This window comes from Selaginella moellendorffii, unplaced genomic scaffold (genome assembly GCF_000143415.4).
Source record: "Selaginella moellendorffii unplaced genomic scaffold, v1.0 SELMOscaffold_91, whole genome shotgun sequence".
Taxonomy (NCBI): Eukaryota; Viridiplantae; Streptophyta; class Lycopodiopsida; order Selaginellales; family Selaginellaceae; genus Selaginella; species Selaginella moellendorffii.
Window position 1 is genome coordinate 477,730 of NW_003314352.1, and position 17,864 is coordinate 495,593.

Sequence of the window (17,864 nt, forward strand, 5' to 3'; positions counted from 1 at the left end):
TGTCAATCACCACCGAAGATAGATCGGTGTTGACGATTTCCTGGTAGCCATCTTCCACCATATCGTTAGACATTGCTGTTTTACATCACTGGAATTAGTATTCTTTTCTATGGCATCGCTCACTGAGATCTTGGTACCTGAATTCCCACACACAGGCATCAAAATCCGGGAAGGGAAGATTTGTGATTGCTAACGGAAAATCGGCTCGAATCTGGAGTAATTCGAGAACCAATCGAGCGTTGCTCCGCGTGTCTCCCAGTAGCTCTGGCGCTGGAGGAGCAAGGAAGAAGGCGGGGGTGGCTACAAGCTCCAAATAATTCGAGAATTTCTCCAGGAAATCTCACCGCTGAGAATGGAGGCACCGAGGAGCTGATCTTCGCAGAGCACTGGACATTGATTCGAGAGCATTTGGATCAAACCCTCGATAAACCCCTTAGAATATCCATTACAAACACATTGCTTTTGCTAGAATATTCTCTTGCCAGATTAGGGTTCTTAGTACTGAGCGAGAATTCGCTCCTCGATCCTGGGCGACGCCGCGACGATCAGGTCCTTCGCAGGTGGGCACGAAATGGTTCCGATCGATTCCTCCAGTGCGATGGGATTGTCCGAGATCTCGCTCCAGATGAATCCGTGTAGCAGGCTGGCGAGGAGGAAGAAGAGGGAGCGCATGGCAAGGCCATAGCCGGCGCACATCCTCCTCCCGGCGGAGAATGGGATGATTTGGAAGTGCTGCCCCCCGGGCGAGATGTTGGTCCCCAGGAATCGCTCGGGCTGGAATTCGTGGGGGCTTGTCCAGTGCGCTGGATCGCGGTTCGCCGCCCAGAGATTGACGAGGAGTTTGCATTTGGCGGGGATTATGGTGCCATGGCCATCGCCGAGCTCCACGGGGCGGAGGTTGTAGTGGGGCATTCCCAGCGGCACCGCCGGGTGGAGGCGGAGGGCCTCCTTGAGGATCGCCTGGATGAATGGAAGGTTTTGGAGATCGTGTTCTTCCACCGCGCGCTCCCTCCCGATGATTTGATCCAATTCTTCTTGGGCCTTGCGCATGATCTCGGGTTTACTGATCACTTCTGCCATGCACCACTCGATCGACTCCATGGAGGTTTTGAATCCGGCACCCACCATATCCTGGAAGAAAGTTCGATCGATCGTCACATCGCAGAGAAGAGGATCGAGAAGGATGGTGATCACTTACACACAGGAGGCCGATGATCTCTTGGTCCGAGAGCTTGTCACTCTCGTCCAGGGAGATGAGAACATCCACAAAGTCGCGGCAGACAAACCCATCGCCTGCCGCCTTCTTGCGCTCCTGGTGCTCCCGGACTTGATCGTCGAGCAGCGCCTTGATCCGGGGCATGATCTCGCCCCTCATCGTGGCGTAGACGCCGTGGAGATCCATCCAGTCGAGCGACGGGATGATCTCGCCGATGTTGAGGTTGATCGCCTGCCCGGCCATGTTGTTGATCGTCTCCACCACCGGGAGAGACACTCCTCGCTGAAGAGCGTCAGGCACAGCGACCCCGACGTGTATCGGGCGAGGAGGGTCCGCAAGTTCACGGGCTCGCCGCCCCGTGATCGATCGAGGATGGCGTCCATGGCGGACTGGAGCTGCGATCGGCGGTAGGGGGCGCTGGTGGCGAGCATAGCGTTGCTGAAGAGGTTCGTGGCGCAGATCTTGCGCATGAGCTTCCACTCGGGCCCCGGTGAGCGGAAGGCCAGGTCGCTCCAGCCGAAGCTGAAGATCCGGAAGAACTCCTCCGACTGGGGGCGATTGGCGAACTCGGCGTCGTGGATCTTGAGGAAGAACTCGGCGGCGCGAGCGGTGTTGGCGATAACGTATGGAACCATGCCGATCTTGAGGAAGACGATGGGGCCGTAGCGATCGGCCAGGCGCGCGAAGTGGCGGTGGAGGGGCTGGCGGAGCGAGAGCAAAGATCCCACCACCGGGAAGGAGATTGGACCGGGCGGGAGTCTGGACGATCTCCTTGCGAGCAGTGACTTGATGATCGCCGCGGTCGCGAGCAAGCACACGAGGATCGCTATAGTGATTCCCATGAGCCTGGGAGTCGAAACTTCCTCGCTCAATGAATCACTTCTATACAAACTGTTGCAGCTTTGATTTTACGTAACTATACGTAACTTTTGACTTTGAGAGGAATCATTGTCAATATCTATTCAGGAAAATATTTACTCCACTAATTTCATGCCCACGAAAATATCCTTCCACAAGTATCTGTGGCTCGTGATGGGAATGATTCCACAATCTTCCTCCGCTTGTAAAAAAATGTATCTCTACAGCTTCTTTGCAATCTCCATAGCCTCTTGCTCGATGCCCTTGCCACACACCGCCACACAGTGCCTTGCTCGCGGCTGTGGGCGCCTCTGGATTGTTGTCTGGAAAATTGACCTCGCTGCTGTATATGCTCAATGCTCTGAGATAACATCATGGAGCAGGCAGAAACTTCACCAGACCCTCTACCTTTCTTTTACTAACAAGTTTTCATTTGACAAGATAAATTAGTTCTATTAGAATATTTTTGAATATTTTAAAATATTTTACCATCTAACAGTTATTATTCATTTATTCATCTTGATATCTAATAAGATTAATCTTGTATTTATAAATTATAAACTTCCATTTGATTAATTCGATTAATAAATAGGAATGACACTACTATTAAGCAAACTAAGAATTGCTGCATAAAATGATGTTTTCAATATCACTTAAACTTTTAATTTCTAAATCTCTCTAAATTTGAATAATTTGCTACTCATTGCATGCAGCAATGTTTGGTTTTTTTAATAGTAATGTTATTCTTATTTACTAATCTAATTGATCAAATGGAAGTTTATAATTGTAAACATGTATAACCATAAGATTACTCTTATATCAGCTAGAATAAAATAGAATATACTAGAAAGTATTTAGGAAGTTTTATAAATTATAAATACAATATTAATCTAAATCGTTAGATTGTAGAATATCCTAGAATATTGAAGCATATTCTAGGTATATCCACTACCACCTTACATCCTAAAACAGTAGATTGGATGAATATTTTTGGTTTGCTTAATGAGCTATTAAGATTTACTATCATTAATGAGTAGAGTAAATATAATCAAGCTCTCATATCTGTTTTTAAATTGTACAGGAATGAGAAACCTCTTTTGCATGCAGCAGTGTTGGCTAGAATGACTTATCACAATTTCATTAAACCTCTACTAATATTTGAGTTAGAATAAAAAAGTAGTAAAGAATTCATTACCTAGAAATATATTTCACTAGATTTGCTCATTGCTACAAATACTCATGTTGAACAAGCTTTGGAGAGGAAGTTGATGAAGTCTTCCACTTCATTGTGACAAACTTTGATGAGTTAAAGTTGATTTTGTACAGAAGACTTTTGAGCCAGCATCTTTTTGTAACTTATTAACCTTCAAAGTCCCTTGTAAAGTAGGAGTATGGATTAATTCGCTTTATACTGTTGAGGGAATTGATATCTCTATGGTAACTTGCATGTACATCCTCTCTTTAAAGATTGAATCATCAGAAGAACCTAACTCTACTCCCATTATACTAACATTTAAATTAATTCCTACTTGAGAAGGAAGTATATGTACAGATTTGGGGTTGTATATCTTGATCACACCACTCATGTTGATGAATGATAATGAACCTTCTTTACTTCGGAGAATTACCTCCAAAAATAGATCTAAATATAACCTCTCCAATTAATCTCTAAGCTTAGAGTAGTTGGTGACATTCTTTTCATACTAGAAGGCTAAATTTGTTCAACTCTAAAAACATGTATGCCAATAAATGAATGAAAAATTAGATCTACCATACCATGACAAAGACATTAAGTACTTGAGATATTGTTAACATCTTATATTTTACTTTCTCTAGTTCTTGCTGTTGCTCTAATAAAGTTGGTATAGATTGAACCAAATATTATATAACTTGATTATGAAATAACCAATATACTTCATGCAATAACAGCATCAATCTCATAAAAAGCATTACAAATAAAAGTTGAACCATCTGTTGCAGCAAGCCTATAAACAACACAATGAACACCAAGGATCTTACGATGCTCCTCCTTCAAATATTGTACCACACTTGTTCTACATCCAATTAGGGATGAGGCTTTATCCTGTGGCTTTATTAGAGTCAAGCTTTTTCAAATCTAGCTCAAGTTGTAAGAAGAGAGCTTCTGGAGTAAAAACAATTGCCTCCGCCATTCTTCCTTCAATAAAGAAAAGCCTTATAAACTTGCAAACTAGCTGACCTCTAGTTTCTAGGTAGAAGTGTTTCTCCAATGCTTTATCAGTACTCTTATCAATCATGATGGAAAATTATAGGCTCCTCTTTCTCAGCATATAGCTTCTCCTCTACCTCTTGTGCTATCCCCAAAAGAAAATTTCAAGCATTGATTGAGTTTACAAGAATATCTTCTTCTGTAAAAAATTTTTAAATTCCTTAACTTTAGATTTGATAATGTTAAAAGGTAGAGCCAAATGATGAACTAATTTCATCACTTAGATAATCTTCTCTTGTTTTTTTATTAGGCATCTTTGGTGTTGAGTGACATCTACTGGGCCTCATTCTCATTCTCACATTAGGCTATTGCTGTTGTAAATGATCTAATCATCTTTATAATAGTAGTATAAAGGTGCTCATTTAAAGCATAAATTTAGAATTACTACTCCCTTCTTTTATATAATAATTCACCTTCTTAGCCTCTTCCGATACTGCACATTGACTGATAGGATGAATAATATCCTTTAATAAAATGTACCAAAAAAAGTAGAGAAATGTACACATTTCATCTTTACTAAGGTAATATATGAACCATGATTGTGATATTGATTGGCAAACTATGGTATGGATAATATAATTCAGTTCTTGAAGAATGTTTGATTATTGAATTTATAGGAATATAATGTTTACAAGGTTAAATATATTTCAGATTGTGATGAGGAATTTGATGATTATAAAGATAGTTTTAGAGATGAATTAGAGATTTCATAAGGTAGATATCAATCTATCTATTCTTTTCTTTTTACTTTTTACTCTTTCCCAACCATTTTTTAACTTGATCCAACTTTTTATATTTTTAGTGTTTCTTCCTTATTTTCAATATTTCCTTCTCATGACACATTAATCATTTATGATTTTTATAATTCTCATTCTCAATTTAATGTTGAGTTGAGTGTTTTCTATCCTCCTCATACTAATTTAGATGTTAAACATATGCAAAAAGTTGATAATCTTGCTTTTGTTTATTTGACGGAGTCTTTGATCAATTCTAGTGTTGAGTATTCTCTATTCTAAGGAGTCATTTTGGCTTGAGTTTCAAATTGAGTGTATGTCCCCAATTGTGAGTGTTGTTAAAAGCCTTTGTTTTATCGTTGTTGTTAAAAAGTTTATGTTCTCTTAAAAGTAAATTTTCTATTAATTCTTTTATCTCAAGTGTTGAGTTGTATATTTGTAGTGCACCTTATCTCTCTCCCCTTAAACCAATTGGAAAAGGGGTAATTGATGAGAAGGGGCAATTGCTTGATGAGAGAGCCCTTAGTGGCTATTTTATCCCCATTTATCCCTCAAGGTTTCAAGGATGCACAGTGACAGTATAAAATCTCATCCCATGATCAAACCCCTCTTTCAGAGATGTCAATGTCTTTATTGACTATTGACTAACAACCCCTACTGAGCCAAGGGGAACTAACACCTCCATTTCCGCACTGAATCTACCAATCCTTCCATTGTGTAAACCACACCCCCCCCTTCAGAGATGTCAATGTCACACCCCCCCTTCAGAGATGTCAATGTCCCCATTGACTATTAACTAACAACCCCTACTGAGCCAAGGGGAACCAGCACCTCCATTTCTGGATTGAATCTACCAATCCTTCCATTGTGTAGACCACACCAATCCTTCCATTGTGTAGACCACACCCCCCCTTCATAGATGTCAATGTCCTCATTGACTATTAACTAACAACCCCTACTGAGCCAAGGGGAACCAACACCTCCATTTTTAGACTGAATCTACCAATCCTTCCATTGTGTAGACCACACCCCCCCTTCAGAGATGTCAATGTCCTCATTGACTATTGACTAACAACCCCTACTGAGCCAAGGGGAACCGACACCTCCATTTCCACACTGAATCTACTAATCCTTCCATTGTATAGACCACACCCCCCCTTCAAAGATGTCAATGTCCTCATTGACTATTGACTAACAACCCCTACTGAGCCAAGGCCTCTTCAGAAATGTCAATGTCCTCATTGACTATTGACTAACAACCCCTACTGAGTCAAGGGGAACCAACACCTTCATTTCCGCACTGAACCCCTACTGAGCCAAGGGGAACCGACACCTCCATTTCCACACTGAATCTACCAATCCTTCCATTGTATAGACCACACCCCCCCTTCAAAGATGTCAATGTCCTCATTGACTATTGACTAACAACCCCTACTGAGCCAAGGCCTCTTCAGAAATGTCAATGTCCTCATTGACTATTGACTAACAACCCCTACTGAGTCAAGGGGAACCAACACCTTCATTTCCGCACTGAATCTACCAATCCTTCCATTGTGTAGACCACACCCCCCCTTCAGAGATGTCAATGTCCTCATTACAACCCCTACTGAGCCAAGGCCCCTTCAGAGATGTCAATGTCCTCATTGACTATTAACTAACAACCCCTATTGAGCCAAGGGGAACCAGCACCTCCATTTCCGCACTGAAACTACCAATCCTTCCATTGTGTAGACCAGCTATTCTATGATGTGATGCAACTAGTCATCCACCCGTATCACAGTCCCACGGTGGATACTCCACACAAGAGGAAGAACGTATGCATGGATGCCCAATACGTACGATTTTAAATTTAAGGGTAAGAATATACGTTGCTCAAGGGTATATTATATTTTTAAGTAGCCACTAATTAATAGGAGTTGAACCCGTGCCATTTGCTCCGATACCAACTGTAGCACACCTTATCTCTCTCCCCTTAAGCCAACTGGAAAAGAAGCAATTGCTTAATGAGAGAGCCTTTAATGGCTATTTTATCCCCATTTATCCCCCAAGGTTCCAAAGATCCACAATGACAGTATATCCAAATCTTATCCCATAATCATATACGCTACAATATTGAGGAGTGTGAATCTTTTGTTTATATTGTAGTGGCTAAAGTAATTTATAACAAAAAACCTTCTATTTTCTATGTTTTAAGCACATTTGTTTTTCTTTCATCATTTTTGTTTTAATAGTAGCTAAAAATTCCTAGACAGGAGTTTGGCCTCAATGATGAAATGGGGACAAATAGATATTGTAGTGGTGCGAGGATGAACAACATGGATTATGGAATAAAGACAAACATAGTAAGTTTGAACAAAATATCAATTTAGTGAGGTTGAATACATGTGATATTGAAGTAAGGCTGAACATAAATGGTAACGCGAGGATTAATGCAATAAATTTGAATAAAGTTGATACTTTAAAAGTGTTTTTTCTTTAAAGGAGGGGATAAAGAGGATATAGAAAATAAATAAAGTGAGTTCAACTTTCTATATGTTGTGCTAGATAAGGAGAATAGTCATAAGTCTGAGTTAACAGTGGTCTTAGAAAATTATTAATAAATAAACTTAAAGATGAGATGTATTGTTTACTACAATGATGTTTTATAGATTATAATGGCTCTCAAAATCTTTTGTTTTGGTTTGAAGTTATGGCTTCAAAGTTGGTTTGAATATTTAGTAGTTGCACATAGAGTTGAAATTGTTTCATTGGGAATCTATAGTTGATTAATGCTTATGTTATAGCTTTGAATTTTTTTTAGTCATACTTATTAGCAACTAGGTTGGTGGTTTTATAGAAGTTTCAGATTCTTATAGTAATCTATAATCACCTAATAGAAGCTCTAGATGTTCCACCTAATTATATATATATATATATATATATATATATATATATATATAATACTTTACTTAAGTAATATTATAGCATATAAACCATCTATTTAGGACTGAATTTAATCTATCCATTCTTGTATATAAACAAGGGTTTAAACCCTAAACCAATAAATATACCTATTCTTATATCTCTCAATATAAATTTAAATTTATGAAGGAATTAATTAATTATAAGAATTAACATTTTAAAGTGTTAAAGTAATCTCTATGTTTAGATAAATTTATATCATAAATAAAGAATATTCAAGTATAGTTTCAATTGTCAATCACCATCTAAAGAGTTCCTAGTATGTGAGTTGGAGGAGAGACCAAGCAATCAAGAGGGCTTCGCTACCGTACGCACGTCCTTCTCGATGTGGTGGAACTCAACCTGACGTTGATATTGTGGTGGCAGACTTGAGGTTCTTGACTGGCAGCGTGCCTCAGCAGCACGGCCTGTGGTACTTCTGCACCTACACTCGATGATCAGCTCAATGTTTAGCCTGGTCGCATAAGCCGTCATGATCTCGTGGGTCCACCGCCCGACCTGACGCTAGATCGAGTTGAGCTTGTCCGAGACGTTGAGCCTGTCCTTCTGGACACCCGATCTCTTGGTGTTGTGAGGCTTCGTCGCCAGAGCCTTGCACCTGTAGAGAGTCGATTGAGTCTGGCACGCCGCCAGGAGCATCGCCCACGCCCGGCTCGAAAGGCATGCTGTCCTCGGCCCGGCCGAGCAGCCCCTTCCGGCGCAGGATCCGCCAGGCAGTCGTAGTGAGCCAGCGCCGGGCTCATGCCATGATAGATGTTGGCGAAGTTAAAGACCTGCTTCGTCTCAGGTGGATGACGCTTGACCACTTCCATCATTATCATCCAGTTCTCGCTGAGAGGAGAGTCCGCCACCGTGTTAACAAGTTTGCGGCGTTTGAGAGGCGGATGGTCACAGTAATGATCCACCGCCGCCGGCGCCTTCCTCTTGTTTCCAGGCAGCGGGTAGAATAGCCCTGTCAAGGAAACGAGTCAGCCGATTCCACAGAAATCACGAAACAAACTTACTGTCAGGGAGAGTAAGTTTGCGGTGATCGAGAGGCGGATGATCACAGTAATGATTCACCGGTGCCTTCCTACCACGACCACCAATCTCTAGCCCTGTTTACAAGGAAAAGAGTTAGCCGATCCCATAGAAATCACGAAACAATCTTACTGTCAGGGAGAGTAAGTTTGCGGTGATCAAGAGGCGGATGATCACAGTCATGATCCACCGCCGCCGGTGCCTTCCTCTTATTTCCAAGCAGCTCTACTGCACCACGATCGTCCAACTCCCCAGTTTAGTGAGCCGACCACACCGAAATCACGAAATAAGCTTACCGTTAGGGAGAGTAAGTTTGCCGCGATCGAGAGGCGGATGATCACAGACCGCCGGCGGCGCCTTCCTCTTGTTTCCAAGCACTGTGTTATGATCATCGAACTCCGGGTATAACAACCCTGCTTACAAGAAAAAGAGTTAGCGGAAAACAAGCGACGAGACCTTGGAAACCTTGACCCAGCTCGGGCTTCCGGGCGAACTCCTGTAGCTCCACCACCTTTTCACCGTCAGAGCGTAGGATTTGCTGCCGCTTGGGCGCTTCGACGCTGCAAAGCTGTCCGAGGGATGAACCGTGCTGTACCAAAGAGAGCATCAACAATAAAGGAAAAAGGAAGGGGAAAATGAGAGAGGAAAAGGAGAAACGCTAGCCATACCTTTTCCTGTGCAGCTTCGATTTCCTGAGCCTAAAAGCAGGAATGAGAGATTGAGAAGAAGCCCCAAAACGCACCTCAATTAGAGCATCTAAATCGCTTGGGAGCTCGTCCTTGACATTCCATTCACTGCATACAAAGTTGAAGGCAAGCACGATTTCCGCTATCTGTAATAGCTCAAACAACATCTTGGAAAGAAAGAGAGAGAGAGCGCTCGCTAGAAACAAGCAAATACCCAAATCTTAACCTAGTTAAGAAAATGGCTAGTAAGGTTTAGGTGACCCTTTACGGTACCTTTTAATTTTTAACCAAAGTATAATTAACACGATTTCAACCACTGAGGCCTTAAGTTAAGACTGCTCCGGAGTGTTACCGTGCCGCCAACAGTACGTGGAAGTGTGCCCATGAAGTTGACGAATCTTCCATGGCTAGAGCATTATTCCACGAGTAATAGGACCCGTCCAACACCACTCCATTGAAATAGTAATCTGCGCACTAGCTTAGAATGTTGAGATACGATGACCACATTGTCACGGCCGTGTCAACACTAAATTTTAAGTTCTCCGATGTCTCCAATTGCCTCGGCAGATGCAAGAGAAATCACTCCAATGCTCTCATGTTGACATGCCCATCACAGTTGATTATAAACTCCCTTGCCTCACTGAAAACCTCCATGTACGTTTGCTGGAGCTTGTTGATGCCATTGTTTCGGATTGTGAGCGCCTCCAGGCCAGGCAGGAAATCGTTCCCCAGAAGGAAGCACAGGAACACGAGATCCCTCATGGTGGACCGCAGCCGCACAGAGCACGGCTCTTCCATCTGCACCTCGAAATCACGCATGAGCGTCTCGATGCTGATGAGCTTGTAAATCATCACTCCGTCCTTCGGCATCTGGCGGACGATGTTAATCTTCCTGGAGAGCGGGCTAGCGAGAGCCAGCATGATCAAGTCGGCGTCGCGTCCAACCACGCAGTGGAAGTCGTGGGCGTTGAACGCCAGAGCTCGTATGTGGTTGAAGATCTTGAGCTCGCCCTCCCCGTCCTCCTCGGACGTGGAAACGATCCACTGGAGCCTCGAGCTAGTCATTGATCGCCTCCGGCGATGATCATATGAACTTGACAGCATCATCCGGCGGCTTGCCACAAATCGTTCGCAGTTCACTCTCCAGCCCGTTCATGAAAGGCGTTCCATGGTGGAGCATTGCCATCTTGGCCTTTCGATTGCTTGGGATGAGATCACCTGTCTGACCTTTGGTGGAATCGAGTTCATCCTCCGAGGAGGACAAGGAGGAGGGAGAAGCATCGCGATTGTTGTGACACGGCTTCTTGAAGAGCTTGCTGAAGAGCTTGGGGATGAGAGGCCTTCCATCCAGGGCTAGGAAGACGAGCTTGGTCGGAGCCACCATGGTGACGAGCTTGTGGAGCGAGTCGAGGAACTCTTGGTAAAAGGTGGCGAAAGTAGCCGGGCAATCGTCGCTCTCAGGACGCAGATGACAGCGTTGAGGTCGACATACAAGTTGGTGGTGTCGTAGCAAAGAAGATTGTTCTTGGCACCATCAATCGCGTCCCTCACGCAACGAGGATGCTTGGATACGAGCCAAGCTAAAAACCCAGGAACTCCCATGATCGATTGGTCTTGCTTGATCCCTTTTGGAGAGGGTGGAAAGTGATAAACCCTCACAAGCATTTTCGCTGTTATATAGTCGTGTGGGAAAAGGTAATTAGTTATAAATGTGGTTAGATAAATACTTTAGCTAGTAAAGTTTGTTAAATATATTACTTATCTGCTTCATTAGGTTTTGAGCATACGTAGACAAAGGTCATTCCTTTGTCACCCCCAAAATCTTCCAAGCCGAGAGACCAGTTGCGCTCGTCAATGGGCAGTGAATCTGGAGTTACTCCCTCAATAGTTTCCATTACGGCTTTCTCAGTGCCGGGCTTGGCTGAGAAGAAAATACACAGAGAGTGAGCTTATCCCGTTTAGAGCTCAAAACATACCCAAGGCGTATAGAAGGATGGACCATTTCAATCCTGGTTCCAGCAACGCCGGCATTCGTATTTCAGGGTGGCCGTATGTGATCTGCAGTGAGAATGGTTATAGATCAGGAACTATAGAAGTTTTCTTTCTTCTTACCAGCATAAACACTCCTTGTGGTCTCAAAATCCTGCAAGAGAGAGAGCATGAACTAAATCAGTAGTAGTACACACAAAACCTGTAAGTCTCTCTTAGCATTTCTAGAACGCCTTCGGCCGGATCAACTCCACACTGAAAGAAGGAACGCAAATTGCATTAGACAAGGATATTCTTGGTGACACAAACACTTACTAGCATGGCGTCGGCCAGGCCTGAAAAACAAAGAGAAAGAAAATGTAAGAGGAGACTCTGGAGAGTAAACTATAACTTTGTTACCTTTGTCAATGATCGCGTCAAAGGAACAGTCTTGAAACGCACTCATGTCCCGTGAATCTATTGCCACGTCTTAAGTTTCGTCAAGGAAGATATGGCTGGTGCAAAGAAGTAACATCACCAAGCCCAAGGATACAAGATAGCTGAGGAACGTGAGCATATCTAGCTTTGAAGTTGTCAATCACCACCGAAGATAGATCGGTGTTGACGATTTCCTGGTAGCCATCTTCCACCATATCGTTAGACATTGCTGTTTTACATCACTGGAATTAGTATTCTTTTCTATGGCATCGCTCACTGAGATCTTGGTACCTGAATTGCCACACCCAGCCATCAAAACCCGGGAAGATTTGGGGATGTGCTTACGGACAATCGGCTCGAATCTGGAGTAATCCGAGAACCAATCGAGCGTAGCATCGGGTTGCTCCGCGTAGCGCTTGTCCCAGTAGGATATCTCGCCATAGCCGCCGGGCTCTGGCGCTGAAGGAGCAAGGAAGAAGGCGGGGTAGCTACAAGCTCCAAATATTTCGAGAATTTCTTACCAGGGAATTTCACCGCCGAGAATGGAGGCACCGAGGAGCTGATCTTCGCAAAGCACCGGACATGGATTCGCGATCGCACCCTCGCCTCGACGCTGCCGCAGTAAGCAATGCGCGCCGAGAGCATTTGGCTCAAACCCTAGATAAACCCCTTTGATATACCAGAACCTTTGCCAGATTAGGGTTCTTGCGCTCCGACGATGAGGTTCATTGGCACGAAATGGTTCCGATCGATTCCTCCAGTGCGATGGGCTTTTCCGAGATCTCGGTCCAGATGAATCCGTGTAGCAGGCTGGCGAGGAGGAAGACGAGGCGCATGGCGAGGCCATAACCGGCTCACATCCTCCTCCGGCGGAGAATGGGATGATCTGGAAGTGCCCCCGGGCGAGATGTTGGAGGAATCGCCGGGGCTGGAATTCGTGGGGCTTGTCCAGTGCTTTGGATCGTTCGCCGCCCAGAGATTGCATTTGGCGGGGATTGTGGTGGCATGGCCATCGCCGAGCTCCACGGGGAGGATGTTGTTTCCAGCGGCACCGCCTGGTGGGAATGGAAGGTTTTGAGATCGTGTTTGTGGACTTCGGACATGTACCACTCGATCGACTTCATGGAGGTTTTGAATCCGGCACCCACCATATCCTGGAAGAAAGTTCGATGGATCGTCACATCGCAGAGAAGAGGATCGAGAAGGATGGTGATCAGGAGGCCGATGATCTCTTGGTCCGAGAGCTTGTCGCTCTCGTCCAGGGAGATGAGAACGTCCACAAAGTCGCGGCAGACAAACCCATCGCCCTCCGCCTTCTTGCGCTCCTGGTGCTCCCGGACTTGATCGTCGAGCAGCGCCTTATCATCTCGCCCCTCATCTTGGCGTAGACGCCCATGCAGTCGAACGACGGGATGAGCTCGCCAATGTTAAGGTTGATCGCCTGCCCGGCCAGGTTGTTGATCGTCGCCACCAGCTCGGGGCACTCCTTCAGGCACAGGGACCCCGACGGGTATCTGGCGAAGAGGGTCGGCAAGTTCACGGGATCGCTGCACCGGGATGGCGTCCATGGAAGAGGTTCGTGGCGCAGATCTTGCGCATGAACTTCCACTCGGGCCCCGGTCCAGAGCAAAGATCCCACCACTGGGAAGGAGATTGGACCGGGCGGGAGTCTGGACGATCTCCTTGCGAGCAGTGACTTGATGATGATCGCCGCGGTGCTAGAGTGATTCCCATGATCCTGGGAGTCGAAACTTCCTAGAGCTTTTAGTGTGTTCGCCAATCAAAGCTTTCCCTCGCAGCTTTGACACTATACGAAACTTTTGACTTTGTGTGAATTTTGTGTCTCCAGTAAAAAACTGGCTCGCCCTAATTTCATTGTGGCGGGAGACCCCCACGAGCCCTAGCCGGTGTTCTTCGTGCCCCGCCATGGGCGACGCGCATCAGTTCAACAACATCCTCCTCGGAGGCCGCGGTGGAGCGGTGAGTTGCCCGATCCTTGTGGTTCTTTCTCTTGTTGGTAGCGCCGCACAGGAGAGATTTCTTTGCGTTTGAGCTCGTTGCTAGGGTTTAAGTGCTCACTGATCGGTGCCGCAGAATCCCGGGCAGCTCAAGATCAGCTCCAAAGGCTTCTCGTGGCGGAAATCCGGCGGAGGCAAAGTGGTAGATGTGGCCAAGGACGATGTCAAGAGCGTGAGTTGGACGAGGGTTTCTAGGAGCTACCAGATGAGCATTAGGCTCAAGGCCGGCTCCAATGTGAAGTTTACTGGGTTTCGCGAGCAGGTGAATCTCAAAGCTATCTGTGACCTTGCGATTGATTTCTTTTGTTTTTGTTTCTCTGTTCTTTAGGACGTTTCTAGCTTGAACACCTTCATAACCTCGAATATTGGAGTTACTCCTCAGGATAAGCCTTTGGCTGTGAGTGGACGTAACTGGGGAGAAGCTGAACTGGAAGGTGACTTCGATCGCGTGTTTGTGCTGTGCAAAACTTGTTTTTTTGTTGTCCAGGAAACACTCTATCGTTCGTCGTCGGAGGAAAGCCGGCGTTTGAGATATGCGTTGCCGATATCTCCAACACACAAGTGCAGGGAAAGAATGACGTTCAGATGGAGTTTCATGTGGATGACACAGCCAATGAGGTAGGAATCTTCAATTAGGCGATTTTGTTTGTCAATAAGCTCTCTATATGCAGAAAGACACTTTGATGGAGATGAGTTTTCACGTTCCAAGTACTAATACCACGTTTGTTGGTGACGAGGAACGTGTATCTGCGCAGGTGTGTTTTGAGTTGGGATTTTGCTGTCGCTGATCTAGTTTGTGCAGGTCTTTTGCGATAAGATTCTTTCGATGGCGGATGTTGGTCCAGCTGGTGGAGAAGCCGTCGCAGCATTTGAAACTGTCAATGTTCTCACTCCAAGGTACGTATTTCACTGTTTTCTATTCTTTGATGACAGGCATTTGTGTTTACAGGGGTCGATACCTCGTGGAGCTGCACTTGTCATTCTTGCGGCTTTTCGGAGCAAGTGACTTCAAGATCCAATACACCAGTGTTGCTCGTCTCTTTGTTCTTCCAAGGGTAATTTTTCGTTCTTCCTCGTGAATACATACTGATGATTTGCCGGCAGTCTGCTCAATCTTCCACATATGTTGTGATTACACTGGACCCTCCCATCCGCAAAGGTCAGACGTTCTATCCGCACATAGTTTTTCAGGTAAACGAAAATTTCTATGTGCCGACTGAGAGAAGTTGTACTTTTCTTATTCAGTATCCGTCTGAGGAGATAACGGAGCTTACGCCCTTGATCAGTGACGAGCTGTTAAATACCAAGTATAAAGACAGGCTGGCACCTCAATATAAGGTAGATTTTCTACTTCCGTGCAACGCATAACATTGCTGCTTGTTTGTAGGGGCTGTCATATGAAGTTTTTGTGGAGATTCTGAGGGGACTTTCGGGCGCTGGAATCACTAAACCTGGTACCAAGTTCCGCAGTAGTCAAGAAGGCTACGCAGTTCGGGCAGCCTTGAAAGCGGAAGAAGGCCTTCTTTATCCTCTGGAGAAGAGCTTTTTCTTTTTGCCTAAGCCACCGACACTTATAGTTTATGAAGAAGTAAGTTCATCATAGTCCCTGGATTTGGTTTAAGATTGTATATTGCAGATAGATTACGTGGAGTTTGAAAGACATGGAGCCGCAGGAACGAGCAGTATGTCATCCAAGAACTTTGATTTGATATTACGTTTAAAAACTGATCAAGAGCATCTGTTTCGTAACATCTCGCGAAACGAATATCACAGTCTTTTCAAATTTATCAGGTAAACTGGTTGGAAGATGTACTTAATTCTCCTCATTTTTTTGCAGTGAGAAGGGCTTGAAAATTTTGAACTTCCAAACACAAGGATCAAGTGCTGTTGCGGAGGCGCTTCAAGGTTCTGATGACGAAGGTGTCGATCCGCATCTTGAACGGATAAGAATAGCGCGTGCAACGGGAGACGAGGGAGATAGTGACGAAGAGGACGAAGACTTTGTCGCCGATAAGGATGATGAAGGATCTCCGACAGATGATTCCGGTGAAGAGGAAGAACCCGATGCAAGTGACAGTGGTGGGGAGCAGCAAGATGAGGTGAGGATATTTCACGTTTTCTCGAGGTGCTAATGTACTTATACAGAGACCTGTCAAAAAGGATAAGAAGAAAGTCGAAGCGTCTCAAAAGCCAGCAGCGAGCAAAAAGAAAAAGAAAGATGAAGAAGGTGACGGGGACAAGAAGAAGAAGAGACGAAAAAAGGATCCTAACGCTCCTAAAAGAGCGCTTAGTGGCTTCATGTACTTTTCACTGGCAGAGAGAGAGGTACGTGTTGTTCTTACAAATTATCCCGTCGCTTACCATCTGTGATGTGATATACAGAATCTAAAGAAAAGCACACCAGGGATTTCTTTCAAGGATGTGGCGAAAACGCTTGGCGAGCGTTGGAAGGCGATGAGCAGTATGTTTTCTAAAGTGTTTCTCTTTTGTTTAATACTTGTAGAACTTTTTTGCGCAGAGGATGAGAAAGAGCCATTCGAATCTCAGGCTCGTGTTGACAAGGAACGGTACACCAAGCAAATGCAGGGGTACAACAAGGGTAACGCTGGTGGCTCGACTGCCGATGACGAAAGCTCCGACTGACCGATATGCCCGAGGATTATCAAGGTTTTGTATTTCTGCACCATTTTGTAGCGAGAAAGCTTAATTCTGTGCCGACTTAGCTGTTGTGCCGAACAGTAAATGTGGCAGGATATTTGCTAGGAAATATGAAAAGAGAAGCGCTCCAGTTGCCAAAAATCCTATCCACCAGGCTTGCTCAGGGATCCCACTGAAGAACACTCGCTCGCACACTGCCACGAGGTACTGGTCAGAACAAAACTTTCCGAAACTAAGCGAGCGACAGTTACGGACTTATGTTATATACAATAAACTCCTGCTCCTTGAAGTTCCTCTTGGCGATTACCCCCGCGGGCTTGACCGAGACGCGAACAAAAACTTTGTGAGACCCCTGGCGAGAGGATCCTAGAGTAAGTTCTCCCACACAAGCTTTGAATCTCGCTAACCTCGTCCAGAATCAGGTGCTCGCGAGCAGGAAAAATGATTTTTTCAACGTTGAGCAGTCGTCTAGTAGTACCGGAGGAACGGCGGCTGTGCAAGAGCGTGAGCGAGAATGCTGCTGGTACCTGGAATCACCGGAGGAAAAAACACTAGATCACGACCGAGGAGGACAGCTCCAACACTCACGGAGGCCGGGTACGAGACTTTGATCTCATAGTCGTGAGCAGGATCCAGGCCTCGGACTTGATACACGGCGCTACCCATCGCCGCCAGGGGTAAAATCTCCCCCAGCCTCTCCCGACCAACGTCGAGCGTTCTAACATCATCGCTCCTACAGAGGATCAAAGCCCACAGGAATCAAGAAAACCAACCCATCAAAAGCGAAAGATTTAACTGTGACGACGAGAGGAAGAAGAAGGAACAGCCGCAAAGAAGAAGCAAGAGCGTCGTCCGGGCCGTACTATTCCGTACGCGTAGAGATTCCAGTAGACATTGGAATGCCCAGGAAATTCGATCCATCCCCCCACCTCTCTGGCCTTGTTTGTAGCTACGTGTGCTCCTTCACGGGGAGCACACAAACTGGACGAAACCCTAAAACTTAACAGCTTGTCGCCGTTATCTTTAGGTCATTTTCTTTTTAAAACAGCCATGGTCGCA

General features: G+C 45.1%; 5 protein-coding genes across 6 annotated transcripts; 1 reads left to right on the plus strand and 4 right to left on the minus strand.

Moving 5' to 3' along the window:
• Window positions 1–460: 460 nt before the first annotated feature.
• On the minus strand, window positions 461–13,827 carry LOC9661221 (flavonoid 3'-monooxygenase). The gene is made up of 3 exons (XM_024662679.1): window positions 13,782–13,827; window positions 1,199–1,957; window positions 461–1,131 (listed from the first exon to the last, which is right to left on the minus strand). The coding sequence occupies exons 2-3, from the start codon at window positions 1,457–1,459 to the stop codon at window positions 496–498; spliced, it is 897 nt and encodes a 298-aa protein (XP_024518447.1). The 5' UTR covers window positions 1,460–1,957; window positions 13,782–13,827; the 3' UTR covers window positions 461–495.
• LOC112341840 lies at window positions 8,209–9,929 on the minus strand. 2 transcript variants are annotated; one of them, XM_024662677.1, is made up of 7 exons: window positions 9,780–9,929; window positions 9,706–9,735; window positions 9,503–9,626; window positions 9,334–9,450; window positions 9,170–9,265; window positions 9,022–9,114; window positions 8,209–8,969 (listed from the first exon to the last, which is right to left on the minus strand). In XM_024662677.1, the coding sequence occupies exons 1-7, from the start codon at window positions 9,888–9,890 to the stop codon at window positions 8,488–8,490; spliced, it is 1,053 nt and encodes a 350-aa protein (XP_024518445.1). In that variant the 5' UTR covers window positions 9,891–9,929; the 3' UTR covers window positions 8,209–8,487. The 2 variants fall into 2 exon arrangements, with proteins under 2 accessions (XP_024518445.1, XP_024518446.1); XM_024662678.1 differs by having other exon boundaries at window positions 9,170–9,262; window positions 9,780–9,899.
• LOC9661828 (EEF1A lysine methyltransferase 4) lies at window positions 11,410–12,799 on the minus strand. The gene is made up of 9 exons (XM_024662680.1): window positions 12,651–12,799; window positions 12,421–12,588; window positions 12,245–12,358; window positions 12,112–12,180; window positions 12,028–12,047; window positions 11,915–11,967; window positions 11,836–11,866; window positions 11,700–11,781; window positions 11,410–11,644 (listed from the first exon to the last, which is right to left on the minus strand). Exons 1-9 carry the CDS (start codon window positions 12,772–12,774, stop codon window positions 11,478–11,480), a joined length of 828 nt encoding a protein of 275 aa, XP_024518448.1. The 5' UTR covers window positions 12,775–12,799; the 3' UTR covers window positions 11,410–11,477.
• Window positions 13,828–14,009: 182 nt separating the features above from the next.
• Window positions 14,010–16,951, plus strand: LOC9661829 (FACT complex subunit SSRP1). The gene is made up of 15 exons (XM_024662676.1): window positions 14,010–14,109; window positions 14,224–14,409; window positions 14,476–14,581; window positions 14,635–14,765; window positions 14,819–14,902; window positions 14,950–15,044; window positions 15,097–15,202; window positions 15,252–15,338; window positions 15,393–15,485; window positions 15,535–15,735; window positions 15,784–15,938; window positions 15,985–16,246; window positions 16,293–16,472; window positions 16,530–16,608; window positions 16,666–16,951. The coding sequence occupies exons 1-15, from the start codon at window positions 14,056–14,058 to the stop codon at window positions 16,788–16,790; spliced, it is 1,944 nt and encodes a 647-aa protein (XP_024518444.1). The 5' UTR covers window positions 14,010–14,055; the 3' UTR covers window positions 16,791–16,951.
• On the minus strand, window positions 16,797–17,741 carry LOC112341842. Its single transcript, XM_024662681.1, has 5 exons — window positions 17,602–17,741; window positions 17,394–17,538; window positions 17,213–17,332; window positions 17,061–17,157; window positions 16,797–16,999 (listed from the first exon to the last, which is right to left on the minus strand). Exons 1-5 carry the CDS (start codon window positions 17,724–17,726, stop codon window positions 16,851–16,853), a joined length of 636 nt encoding a protein of 211 aa, XP_024518449.1. The 5' UTR covers window positions 17,727–17,741; the 3' UTR covers window positions 16,797–16,850.
• Between the last annotated feature and the right edge of the window lie 123 nt (window positions 17,742–17,864).

Coding starts and splice junctions, on each gene's coding strand:
- LOC9661829 (XM_024662676.1), top strand. CDS start 14,056: ATGGGCGACGCGCATCAGTTCAACAACATCCTCCTCGGAGGCCGCGGT. Junction 14,410..14,475: donor TTACTGGGTTTCGCGAGCAG/GTGAATCTCAAA, acceptor TCTGTTCTTTAG/GACGTTTCTAGCTTGAACAC. Junction 15,939..15,984: donor AGTCTTTTCAAATTTATCAG/GTAAACTGGTTG, acceptor ATTTTTTTGCAG/TGAGAAGGGCTTGAAAATTT.
- LOC9661221 (XM_024662679.1), bottom strand. CDS start 1,459: ATGGCCGGGCAGGCGATCAACCTCAACATCGGCGAGATCATCCCGTCG. Junction 1,132..1,198: donor AGATCATCGGCCTCCTGTGT/GTAAGTGATCAC, acceptor ACTTTCTTCCAG/GATATGGTGGGTGCCGGATT.
- LOC9661828 (XM_024662680.1), bottom strand. CDS start 12,774: ATGCTCTCGGCGCGCATTGCTTACTGCGGCAGCGTCGAGGCGAGGGTG. Junction 12,048..12,111: donor TGACGCGATCATTGACAAAG/GTAACAAAGTTA, acceptor TTTGTTTTTCAG/GCCTGGCCGACGCCATGCTA. Junction 11,782..11,835: donor CACAAGGAGTGTTTATGCTG/GTAAGAAGAAAG, acceptor TTCTCACTGCAG/ATCACATACGGCCACCCTGA.
- LOC112341840 (XM_024662677.1), bottom strand. CDS start 9,890: ATGTTGTTTGAGCTATTACAGATAGCGGAAATCGTGCTTGCCTTCAAC. Junction 9,266..9,333: donor CAAACTTACTCTCCCTAACG/GTAAGCTTATTT, acceptor ATCGTGGTGCAG/TAGAGCTGCTTGGAAATAAG. Junction 9,115..9,169: donor CAAACTTACTCTCCCTGACA/GTAAGATTGTTT, acceptor CCTTGTAAACAG/GGCTAGAGATTGGTGGTCGT.
- LOC112341842 (XM_024662681.1), bottom strand. CDS start 17,726: ATGGATCGAATTTCCTGGGCATTCCAATGTCTACTGGAATCTCTACGC. Junction 17,158..17,212: donor AGCACCTGATTCTGGACGAG/GTTAGCGAGATT, acceptor TCCTCTCGCCAG/GGGTCTCACAAAGTTTTTGT. Junction 17,000..17,060: donor GTTTATTGTATATAACATAA/GTCCGTAACTGT, acceptor ACCTCGTGGCAG/TGTGCGAGCGAGTGTTCTTC.